The 12500-nt window shown below is 43.6% G+C and overlaps 1 protein-coding gene and 2 long non-coding RNA genes across 6 annotated transcripts in view; 2 read left to right on the top strand and 1 right to left on the bottom strand.

The window, feature by feature from the left end:
* Positions 1 to 410, bottom strand: part of LOC135097923 (uncharacterized) — a 1912-nt gene extending 1502 nt beyond the window's left edge. Inside the window, exon 1 of the long non-coding RNA XR_010266360.1 lies at positions 258 to 410. This is a non-coding gene — a long non-coding RNA (uncharacterized LOC135097923). The remainder of the gene's footprint in view (positions 1 to 257) is intronic.
* A 3143-nt stretch (positions 411 to 3553) lies between these two features.
* Positions 3554 to 6204, top strand: LOC135097925 (uncharacterized). The gene is made up of 4 exons (XR_010266363.1): positions 3554 to 3657; positions 4440 to 4529; positions 4856 to 4921; positions 5442 to 6204. It is a non-coding gene; the product is annotated as an uncharacterized LOC135097925 (long non-coding RNA).
* Positions 6205 to 6588: 384 nt separating this feature from the next.
* LOC135097924 (uncharacterized) lies at positions 6589 to 11385 on the top strand. Of its 4 annotated transcripts, XR_010266361.1 has the most exons (3): positions 6589 to 8058; positions 10761 to 10879; positions 11287 to 11385. XR_010266361.1 is itself a non-coding variant. In XM_064000049.1 (2 exons), exon 1 carries the CDS (start codon positions 6890 to 6892, stop codon positions 8045 to 8047), a length of 1158 nt encoding a protein of 385 aa, XP_063856119.1. In that variant the 5' UTR covers positions 6589 to 6889; the 3' UTR covers positions 8048 to 8058; positions 10761 to 11009. The 4 variants fall into 4 exon arrangements, 3 of the variants coding, with proteins under 3 accessions (XP_063856119.1, XP_063856121.1, XP_063856120.1); XM_064000049.1 differs by lacking the exon at positions 11287 to 11385 and having other exon boundaries at positions 10761 to 11009; XM_064000051.1 differs by lacking the exons at positions 10761 to 10879; positions 11287 to 11385 and adding an exon at positions 9735 to 10285.
* Positions 11386 to 12500: the final 1115 nt, after the last annotated feature.

Raw genomic sequence — 12500 nt, 5'->3', positions numbered from 1 at the left:
GGGGTGGGGGGGTTAGCCCAGGTAACTTACACAGGAACTTGGCAAACTGAGATCAGAAGTGATGGATGATTGGGGGCTTGGGTGGGGTCTGTAAAAATTGAATGAGTTAGGTTAGGTTAAGTCTCTCTCTCTCTCTCTCTCTCTCTCTCTCTCTCTCTCTCTCTCTCTCTCTCTCTCTCTCTCTCTCTCTCTCTCTCTCTCCCCTCAATAAAACAATAATTCCCAAACAGACAAACAAACAAACAAACATTATTTACCTGAGAACAGTCAGCATCACATTACTGTTGTTGTTGTTGTTGTTGTGTTGTTGCTGCTGTTGTTGCTGCTGTTGTTGCTTCTTGGGGCCCAGGGGGGAGGGGGTGGGGACACACACTGTCCCCACTCCCACCACCCCTGGCCTCATATTTGAAGAAAACCTGAAAAAAATAATGTTAGGAGAGAGAGAGAGAGAGGTAGTCAGTGAGATTATATATATATATATATATATATATATATATATATATATATATATATATATATATATATATATATATATATATATATATATATATATATATATATATAGAATTACTTGTAAATATTATAAAAATTTCTAATTACATATATCATCTAATTACACGTGACTAGTTTCCTTAAGACGACAAGAATTACAATGGAAAAAACAATTACATTTATTATCATTATTATTATTACTATTATTATTATTATTATTAAACATTCACAAACTAGAAAGAAGAAGAAGAAGAGGAGTAGAGGAAGAAAAAGAAGAAGAAGAAGAAGAAGAAGAAGAAGAAGAAGACGAAGACGAAGAAGATGAAGAACACACACACACACACACACACACACACACACACACACACGTTTTCCTTGACTAATGTGTTACAGTGACTCCATCCTCCTCCTCCTCCTCCTCCTCCTCCTCGTCCTCTTCCACAGCTGACCGCAAATTATTCGTTCTCTTCCTCTTCCTCCTTCTCCTTTTTTTTTTTTACTTCTCTGTCTTTCTTTATCTTTTTTTCCTTCTCCTCTTCGTCTTATTTTTTTTTCCTCCTACATCTCTTCTTCCTCCTCCTCCTCCTCCTCCTCCTCCTCCTCCTCCTCCTCCTCCTTATCTTTCTCTTCCTCATTCTTCTCTGCTTTATTCTAATATTCTTTTTTTTTTTTTTTTTTTACATTCAGGAAGCCTCTAGCACGTATCAAAATATCGACACTGAAGTACAACCCATATTTAATCAGATTCTTAAAAAAAATAAATAAATAAATAATATATATATATATATATATATATATATATATATATATATATATATATATATATATATATATATATATATATATATATATATATATATATATATATATATTATACATAAAATAAGGCACTAAAATGAAATCCTTATATTATTCATATCAAAATATATAACATTTCTAGTCTATAGATACTAGCGCTAAAATCATAAGGATGCTACTCTATCCTAGCCTAGGCTCCTCGAACACACAAACCAAAACACGCCAAAATATCCACATTGTAACAAAACTCAAACTTCCCGCCACAACTAAACACTAAATCATGCAAAAACCATTACAATTAAAACCGTATCAAACACACACTAGAACATGTAAAAAAGAATTAGTATCTATATACAAGAGCAATAGAAACCCAAATATGCCTAATCTATTCTAGCCTACTGACACAAAACTCCAAAACATCGACATTACGACAAGACCTTTACTTCCCATAAAAACTAGACAATTTAACAAGAAAAAAAACAACAAAAATTAAATCCTATCACAAATATATTAAAACGGAAAATTTCTTCCGCATCTATATAGAACAAGGCTAAAAATATAAGGATACCTACTCTATATTAACTTCCCGTTCTCTCTCTCAGGATACCACGACCGGACAGGACTTGCTGAAAACCGTTTTCTCTCATCTTAACCTCGTACAAACACCGTATTTTGGCCCCCGCTACTACGACCCATCCAACCAAACGCTGAGAGAGAGAGAGAGAGAGAGAGAGAGAGAGAGAGAGAGAGAGAGAGAGAGAGAGAGAGAGAGAATGGTACATATCCTCTCTTTAATGTTGCTTTCTTTGTGGTTGAGAGAGAGAGAGAGAGAGAGAGAGAGAGAGAGAGAGCAACAAGCACACAGAAAGACAAGACAAAGACACGTGGTTCAATTTGACGTATTGCAGGCGTACGCTTGGGTGTAATGAGCTCACCTGTGCCCCTCAGTGAAGGCAAGGTGTGAAGCATGACATAACAACTTAACGACAGGATGGTGCTGTTAGTGATTCAATAACAAGACAAGCGTGAGAGGTTGTAGGGAAGTAAGGACCGTAATCTGAAACGCTTCATCTCACCTACACTACTTTCAAAGGGCTATAGTTAAAGTTACTCAGGTTTTGAAGGGTGTTTTTACGGTTCCAGTGACAGACTAACAAGATTTACACATAATTAACAGAGGAAGGACTCTTGGGAACACGGCTTATCATCTCTGTGGTCTTGGAAAATAGTCGTGGGGAGAGAGCAAAGCGACTGTGTTGTTAAGACTCGTAGTTGAGAGGCAGGGAAAGAATATTATCAAGTTTGTTTCAATCTTAATGTATCTACGGGATTTCCTTTGCTTTGAATCGATTATTTCTTATTTCTATTTTTTCATATGTGATTTGAAGGTGATGAATGAATAGTTAACAAGGCAGGTATGTCATTATTATCTGTTTATCTGTCTCTTTAATTATTTTATCGTATTGCTTTTCTCACCCAAAGTGTTGAAGTGATTACAGTATGTCATATATTCGTGCCTTTCATAAAATAATGTGATAGGAGAGTGATGATTGAATATTTAACAAGGCAGGTATGTCATTATTATCTGTTAAAATAATAATACCTCTCCATCTTTATTATGTTATTTATTATTTTCCTCGTGCAGAAGTATTGAAGTGAATCGATTATGTCATATTTTTCATCTTTTTCTTCCTAACCTGTGATGAGAAGGCAATGATGAAACATAACAAGGTAGGTAGGCAGCTTGTCACCACCCATTAATCTACTTACTGTTACTGTTTTGTCACATTGTTTTTTTTCATCCACAAGTATTGAAATGAAGTTACTTTGTGTATACGTAGATTTATATTCACAGACGGCTACGTATTCTCGTGTTTCCAGGCGAGATGGGAAGGATAACGAGAAAAATATAGACAATCACGACTTTCCTCCCTTTTTTATTCGCTACGTCTCGGAAAAAAAACATCTATAAACTGATGCGTCTATGTTTCTTTTGTAACCACGTTGCTTATATTATGTTCCCCATGTGTAATTGCAAAGGGAAGGACAAGGAGACACAACGAGGCTAATGCAACGGTGGTTAAGCCATTGATGACACCTCGTAAAGATAGAGGAAAAGGTCTAATGTATTTTTCTCCTGCATATCTCCATTCCTGAAAATAAGTGAAGTTAGTTTCCAGCATACGGAAGAGGAATGACTGAATTTTAAAAGCATAGGTGGGCGTGGCTTCAGGGTCGGGGATCTGCCAGTTGGTCAGACCATGTCAGTCAGCCGGGCACTCGGGCAGTGCGTCTCAAGCCATCGTAGGGAAAGGAAGTACGCCGCCTTGCCTCGCCTTGCCTCGCCTCGCCTTGCTGTTGTTGGTGGTAAGTTAAAGTATCAGTGTTTTATGCTTGGTATTAAGTGTTTGTATTGCGTGTGTCGTCAGTACAGGTGTATATAGAGATCACATGTGTATTTCGTAAGCGTTATCAGTGTTAGTGCGCTAATGATCCATTTGAGCGGTTAATGAGGGGTGATTAAATGTTATGGCAGGTGTCGCTCCGTGTTGTGTGACAGCCGGCGTGGCTGATGGATGGAGTTCACGAAGTGGTGGTGGCGGTGGTGGTGGTGGTGGCGGCAGCAGGAAGGGACAGCGACGGAGACGGCGGCGGCGGCGGCTCTCGGTTTGTGCGGCTTCCCGGGGCGAGGGGAGGAAGCCGGCAGGACAGGATTAGAGGTGTCGGTGGGCCGCGGCTGCTTTGCTTCTGAATTGTTGCCAAACGCTGCGTGGCTTTCCTCGGCGCTTTGTGACAACGCAAGCTTGTCTGTCATGCGCGCCGCCCTCATGCACCGCCGGCCAACCTGACACGTGCACCGCCTCCTCCCAACGAAGCCAGCCCGACACGTGGTTATTGAGGTTTTAATTCTTCTCATTCCTCAAATTTCCTTTAGTTACATTCATATCAGTGGGTATTTAACTTGAATAGTGCAGTCAGGAAGCCCAGCGAGACTGCCACGTGTAGGACAGGTGGGGTGCCACGTGTACGCCTGGTCGCTTCTTGCAGCTTCCTTGACTTCTTAATGCTGTTGTCAGTAGTTCGGTTCTTGTTAATATACCGTTACATCAGTAGTCTCTTCTTATGTACGTTATTTATTTTTTTTTCAGGTGAACTCGCCCCATTACTTGAAACCAGTCTTCCCTTCCGTGACGCTGTGGTCCTGCAGGTGGAAGGAGGGTGACCACCTTGTCTTGAGGGTGAGTTTGTTAGGAAGCAGTGGTTGTAGTTACGGTGTACAAGCCTTCACGTTGGCCCTGGTGATAAATTTGGTGTATATAGATTCAAGAGGGAGTCTTCAAGGCACTTTACTTATCCTTCAATTTTGAGCATTAAACAGACTGGCGCTTGTCTTTTTTTCTTCGTTCTTACATAAAGTACCTTCCCCCCTCCCCTCCCTTTGAATCCTGACTTTTCAATGGATGGGGAAGCAATGAAAAAGTTAATAAAGGTGTTATCTTTTAGTTGTGTGAAATTAGTACAGTGCATGCATCACCAAAAACTGTTCATGTAATTTTGCTTTCAGATGGAGAAGCATAAAGACCAACGGGTACTCTTGTCATTCCCCGGACCACCCTGCCCTCCACTTACGGTGAGTAGGTTCGAGTCATCTCAGACGGGAGTGTTGAGTTGCGGGGGACAGCTGCACTAGGGAGGATGAGCGGCACTGTTTATGTGGCTGGTAGCAGACAAGTGTTGGTTCAGAGGTACAAACAAACCAATTAGACAAGGAGTGAGAAGAAATGTAGCAAAAAAAAATATGGAAATGTTAAAGATGATTGATTATTTTACGAGTTAAAGATGAAAGATGATTATTTTGAGTTAAAGATGAAAGATGATTATTTTGAGTTAAAGATGAAAGGTGATTATTTTGAGTTAAAGATGAAAGGTGATTATTTTGAGTTGATTATTTTGAGTTAGTGAAAGATTATCATTTTACGAGTTAATGAAAGATTATCATTTTGAGTTAATGATTGTTTTACTTTTGCTGTAGTTAATTAAGAGTAGATAAGGCTGAATCATGGGTCTTCCTCAATAGATTTGCTATTGAAATGAACAGTAAATCCAAATACATTACATCCGTACCTGAAAAGAGGATGACTTGAACACAGATCCAGACAGCAATCAGGAGACCGACGCGATGAAGAGGAAGCCTAGACAAGTCGGACGACTAGCGGCAGTGAAGACGAGGAGGGTTGGAGATGAAGGGACCGCTTCAGGATTGAACAAATTAAGAGGACATCAATGGGCCATCAATAACACGAAGAAAAGAAAATGAAGATGCTCAAGATTTGGAGATGAACGGACCGCCTCAAGATTGAACCAATTAGGACACCAATGGGACATCAATAAAATGAAGGAAGAGCAAGAATGAAGATGCACAAGATTTGAGGAGGAGGAAGACTTGCATACATACCCTTCAAAGTAAAGCAACGGCCTCAAGATTGACACGAAGATGCACCAACACCAAAGAAGAAAGAACAAGGTGAAGATAGTGACCAAGAGGACCTCCCCTTCACAACACAACGATAGAGGGACAGCCACAAGAATCAAGACACGAAGACACCAAAGAAGGAAGAGCAAGATGAAGATGGTGACCAAGAGGACCTCCCCTTCACAACACAACAACGCTAGAGGGACAGCCACAAGAATCAAGACAGCAAGAGGACACGGCCCACTGAAGAACAAGAGGCTGACCTTCCCCAACACTGCCTCCTGTTGTCGGTGCCCCCTCCATTCCCAGGCGTGGAGGGGCCGCCTTCCTAACCAGACGAGTGGGCTGACAGTGTCGCCGGCTAGCTGTAATGTTGTAACAGTTTGAGACGCTCGCATTTTTAATTTTTTTGCATTGAAATAAACAAATTGCACGTACAATACACTTTCACAAAAAAAAAAAAAAAACCCTTTTACATTGCATGGAAAGTTTGACAATTCTATTTTGGTTGATGTGGTAAGTTTGGTTGGTTATGTTTATGCAGTAAAGGCCCGTCCATGCAGTAAAGGCCCGTCCACACGACAGGCAACTGTAGGGCGGGCACACTGATTTGCCCGTAATTCTCTCGCATTGAAAACCGTGTTACCAGATCAAACTGTCCAATTAAGGCGGCCAGCAGGCACAGGCAGGCGAACGTACGACTTGGGGCAGAGGGCAGCCAGAGCTGTACCAGGCAACGTCGGCCAATGGGGTGTTCGGTACGACAACATAGGGACGTAAAAATCGTAGCTGGACAGTTGAAGCTAAACGCAGAGCTTTGTGTACAATAATTTCACTTCACGACTATTTAACTGACGTCACCGGTAGTCAACGAGATGCCCGCTTCACCAGCTCCACGTCAGTTCGCTGCTAGTCTCCACACAGTCCACACCTCAACGCTGTCTGCTGTTCCGCTCGTCGACCACCTGGCTTCTGTTCACCGGCTTTCTCTTAGGAGTCAGCCTGGTAAGCCTTCACCCGCTACAGCAGGGTGTTAGCTGTATGGTGATTCCACATATATGATCTAAGGACGTATATGTTGGCTCTTGTGTTTCCTTCCCGTTTTCCGTTCTTTCTAGACGTGAGATGTCGGAACGGGAAAAGGGCTCAGGAACGCCTCGGCGTCCCCCCTCACCTGCTTCGGGAGGGAAGCGACGTGAGAAGGACCTTCTAGAAGGCGATGGCAAGCGGAGGAAGGCCTCCCGGGATAGTTCCAGTACTCAACCACCTCCCGCCTGTCCGCAGTCAGCTGCGGGCCCGAGCCACATCGGCGATACAGCGGTGCCTCCTTCGAGTGAAGTAACTTTGGACAAGCTTTCTACCCTTTTGGGTGCTCTAATTGAAAGATTAGACCAGCCGGCAGTCCCTCCAGTGTCGGTGGAGACAAACTTCACCTTCCCCCATTCTGATGATGAGGCAGCTGAAGCGCCTCGGTGTCTGCCCGAAGCTGATCCCCTTGACCTCGATCTGCTTACTGCCCCCGCTACACAGTCAACCGGTGATTCGGTGGTTGATGCGGATTTCCAGAAAGCTCTCGATGAGTTTGCTGGCCACTTCCGGGGTGAGGAAGAGACAGGTGACCCCTTATCTGACCGCCTGGCTGGCATTCTTAATGCCAGTCTGAGACGTCGGCCCTCTTCTGACGGTGTGAAGCTTACATGTGATAAGATCAAACTCCCGAGTAATGTACCCAATTTAAAGGTCCCAGCGACTAATTCTGCCATCACAAAGGCAATGAGCGTCGGTGGAAAGCTAGTTGACACTCGGCTGTCACTTACTAATAAACTGTTGACCAAGGCGTTGGTCCCCATTGCCTGTTGCATCAGTGATATTGGTGATAAGAAAGACAAGCCTGTAAACTACTACCTTGATGGTCTTAATAACAGCCTGAGGCTACTGACTTCCGCTGTTAACTACATCAATCAGCTTCGGAAAGAGGTTGCTCGAACTCATGTGAATGATTCTGCCTTGGCAGAGCTCTGCAATTGGGAGTGTGAGGTCGGCAAGGATGATTTATTCCCGTTCGATGTGATTAAGAAGTGTGAGGAAATTCACAAATCCAGGAAACTTGGGCGGCCCACCTTCCGCCCTTACAAAGCTCCTGGAAAACGATTTGCTTCACCTCGCCAGTTACCCTCACGCCCTCACTCTCAGCAGCCGAGACCACGTCACCAAACAAGGTCTTTTTTAGGCCAGAGGCCTCCCCAGGGGAAGGGGATGCCGAGACACAGAGCTCACCAGTGAAAGTACCTTTGGTAAGTCCCTTGTTAATGGACTTGATTAATACTCCGGATAATTTTCATGGGGGAAAAATCTTTGATGCCAGGTTACAGTGGAACCTTCTTTCCTCGGATAAATGGATCTATGATGTGGTACATGGAAAATTTTTAGCTTTTGTGCGTGTCCCCATACAGGGGAGCCCTCCGGCTCCTCTTAGCTTGTCACTTTCAGATGAAAAAGCGCTGGACTCTGCCATGCTAAAGTTCTTGGAGCAGAGGATAGTTGAATTATGTGCACCAGGGGGACATGGTTTTCTTTCTAACATTTTTCCTACCATTAAGAGAGACGGCACAGCTAGAGTCATTCTGAATTTGAAAGAACTTAACGAATATGTGGACCATATACATTTTAAGATGGATACTCTCAAAGATGTGCTACCTTTAATCCACCAGAACTGTCATTTCATGTCTATTGACTTCAAAGACGCTTATTTTTCAGTCTATGTGAGGCCAGAGGACAGGAATTGGTTTAAATTTACTTCGCGTAACTCTACGTTCCGCTTTACTTGCCTTCCACAGGGTTTGACTTCAGCACCCCGTATTTTCACTAAATTGTTAAAACCTGTCCTCTCGCATCTTCATAAGTTGGGAATTTTCGTGTCATGCTATTTGGATGATTGCATCTTTATTGCTGACTCTGCTGACGTTTTAGGATCTAATGTGCTTTACGCTCTACACCTTTTTGACTCCTTAGGGCTCACAGTAAATCCTCACAAATCGGTCCTAGAGCCTACCCAAGAGATTGAGTTTCTTGGTGTGGTATTAAACTCTGTAGACATGACTGCCACTCTGACACCCAGGAGGAGGAAGCACATTAAGGCACAGGGTTCACTTCTACTGAACAAAGATGTTATATCCTTACTTGAACTCTCCTCCTTTATTGGTATGGCTGTAGCCTCTGACCCTGCCGTGGAGTTGGCACCACTCAGGTATAAGTACTTGGAAATAATTCGTAACAAGGAACTCGCACGGCATCATGGGAATTATAACTCACCTGTTATCTTGGACAATCATGCTCAGGGGTTAATCAAATGGTGGATTAATAATATAGATTCACAAACAAAGTCGTTACGATCCAGTCCCCACCAACTAGAATTGTTTTGTGACGCCTCCCTGACTGGCTGGGGCGCAGTGGTGGGGAATGCCAGGACTGCTGGTCACTGGGCTCATGATGAACTGGATCACATCAACTGTTTAGAATTAAAAGCTATTCTCATGGGTCTACAGTCTCTTTGCAAGGATAATTGGGGTACTCATATTCGCCTCCGTTCTGACAGTGTCACTGCACTTACCTGTTTAGATCGTTGTGGCAGTACTAAACTTTACCTTCATGTGATAGTGGAACAAATTTTTGAATGGGCTCTGTCAAGGGGTATTACTTTGTCAACACAGCATATACAGGGCCTACATAATACAGAGGCAGACAAACTATCCCGATTGAAAAACATGGATGCGGAATGGATGTTACTGCCTCATATTTTCCAAAGCATTTCTCAACTCTATTACACACCTGATGTTGACCTGTTTGCCACTCGCATAAATACACAATTACCTGCTTATGTTTCCTGGAAGCCAGATCCCTGTGCCATTCATGTTAATGCCTTCACGATGACTTGGTCAAATAAGAACTTCTATGCTTTCCCACCTTTCAGTATTATATCAAGGGTCCTCCAAAAGCTCCAGGAAGACGAAGCTACAGTGATGGTGATTCTTCCTCTATGGCCGACTCAAGTATGGTTCCCGACAGCCCTCCGCTTGCTAACGGCACCTCCTGTGCTTCTCCCCCGTCTTCCTCTCGTGCTGCCACAAAATCCAACTCTCACACATCCTCGGTCTCAAGTGTTGATCTTGACAGCGATGGTATTATCAGGGAATCGTACCAAAGTCGCGGCCTTTCGCCGGAAGTTGCCGGATTTCTGCTGCACTCCTGGAGGGAGAGCACGAGAGTACAGTATGGGTCGCATATTAAGAAATGGTTGTCATTTTGCTTCGGCAGGAAAATTTATCTCTTTCAGCCATCTTCAGCTGACCTTTTAGATTTCCTCCTTTCCGAATTTAGGAGGGGTGCAGGTAGGACTTACAGCTCCATCAACACGTTACGGTCGGCCATCTCGGCAGTGGCAAGTATCAATGGCCAGCCGGCAGGACAACATCCCTTAGCTACAAGGTTTATGAAAGCAGTCTTTCAGGTGAGACCGTCCTTACCCCCGCTACGGTACGACCTGGGATCCTCACTTGATCTTGGATCACATCATAGGTCTTGGGCCCGATAAAGATTTGTCCTTGATTCAGTTATCAAGGAAGCTAACAATCCTTATGTTGCTCCTCTCTGGTCAACGCGGTCAGACTTTACATATGTTAGACATTAGGAACATGACTGTTTCGGACAGTCGGGTCTCTTTTAGGATTGGTGATCCGCTAAAAACTTCTAGGCCAGGTACACACTTGTCAGAATTGGTTTTCGTAGCCTATCCCCCAGACAGGAGGTTATGTGTTGTCACCTCAACGATGAGCTATCTAGAACGCACAAACAACATGCGGGGTTCGCTCACGGGTTTCTTTCTCACAACAAGACCTCCAGTCAAACTGGCTTCACGGGACACATTACGTCGCTGGACGAAAGATGTCATGCGAGCTGCTGGCATTAATCTTGGCATTTTTTCACCTCATTCTACCAGGTCGGCGTCAGCCAGTAAGGCGGCCCTGCGGCTCCCTTTGTCGACAATTATCTCTACTATTGGCTGGACCAGAGAATCTACATTCACGAAGTACTACAGGAAGCCCATAATTGATGCTGGTGAATTTTCCAGAACTGTACTCTCATAACTTGTAGTTCTTCACGCGCATTATTGTTGTAAGCCGTGCTGTTGTTGTACTTGTTTGGGTTTGTTACTGAATATTGGGTAATAAAAGGCTGTTCATGCTTCCACATTATTGTTCTTTAGCCTTTGAGTGGCTTGATAGGTTTGAGGAACCACTCTAAAGTTCTCGTTGACTACCGGTGACGTCAGTTAAATAGTCGTGAAGTGAAATTGGGAGATTAAACGAATACTTACCAAGTATGATGTTTGATCGTAATTTCACGAACATTTAACTGCGTCACTGAGGTAGTAAACGCCCTCCCTCCCTTCCCTAGTCTCTTGTAGCTCAGTTGTAGCTACAACTTGAATATTCTGGCTGCTTCCTCAAACCTATTCTCTGAAGGACTGACGTGGAGCTGGTGAAGCGGGCATCTCGTTTACTACCTCAGTGACGCAGTTAAATGTTCGTGAAATTACGATCAAACATCATACTTGGTAAGTATTCGTTTAATCTCCCAATTATTATGTGCAAGAAGAAAAAGGACAGGAGAGAGAAGAAACAATGGTGTAAAATGGAAAATAGAGCAACATTGGCAAATCACGTGACCCTTTTACGTGTATTACAAAGTGATCATCACAGATGACAGAGATAATCTTGGTTACCAATACGTATACGTTTTTCACTATCAGAATGAACATCTGTCGTTACGTCGGCAGGAGTGTGTGTGGGTCTCTCTGTTGGTCACCGTCGTCACCATTCAAAAATGACAGGGAATCAACACCATAGGCGTGGCATGTATACGTCGTCTGCCCCAGACTTCACTGATTGCAGTAAATGCCTCCGTTCTCGTCGATACTGGTTTCGCAGTGTATCGATCTTCTTAATTCTTCAGCAGAGAAAAACCAACCACCGTTGTTCATGTGTTCTGCTGCTTTCTGCAGTGTTGTGGCCTTTGTCTCTATTTTTCTATACTCCACAGTCTCCACATTCCACAGACACGGTTCCTCTATATAAATCTATTAAATGCCGGGTTGCTTCCCTTGTCCACTTCTCCATGCTGGATAGACAATGAGTTCACTCCATCTAGTCGACAATTGATACAGATACCGACGGAGGGCACGGTGTTCACTTGTAACATCGTGTATCTGGCAACGTGATTCCTAGTCTCCAGCCTATTCAGTGTGTCAACAACGGGCACGGGCACTTCGATGGCTTGCCCGTGGTTTTGTCGTCTATGACGTCATCTACACTCGTGCCTGCCATCCACACACAAAATTGGTAATAAGGACTCTGCGTCTGTGGAAGGGTTGAGAATGACTGAACTACAACAGATGGGAGGATGGGCTAATGTGCAAAGGGTTGTGTAAGGACTCGGCGTCTGTGGAAGGGTTGAGAACGACTGAACTACGACAGATGGGGAGCAATTGTGACATATGATGAAACACATTCAACAAGAAGCGTCTTTATTTGACCCATCCAAAGCCTATCAACCAATCAGACGATGATGTAGTCATGCATAACACAACTAAGGGCCGTACACTGAAACACATCCGCGCTGCATCTACTCATCTCCACTACACTCAAAACCCTCTAATTTAACCTACACGAGTTTTTAA

The sequence above is a fragment of the Scylla paramamosain genome, unplaced genomic scaffold (genome assembly GCF_035594125.1).
Source record: "Scylla paramamosain isolate STU-SP2022 unplaced genomic scaffold, ASM3559412v1 Contig37, whole genome shotgun sequence".
Classification (NCBI taxonomy): domain Eukaryota; kingdom Metazoa; phylum Arthropoda; class Malacostraca; order Decapoda; family Portunidae; genus Scylla; species Scylla paramamosain.
This window is presented reverse-complemented; position numbering and strand designations above follow the sequence as displayed.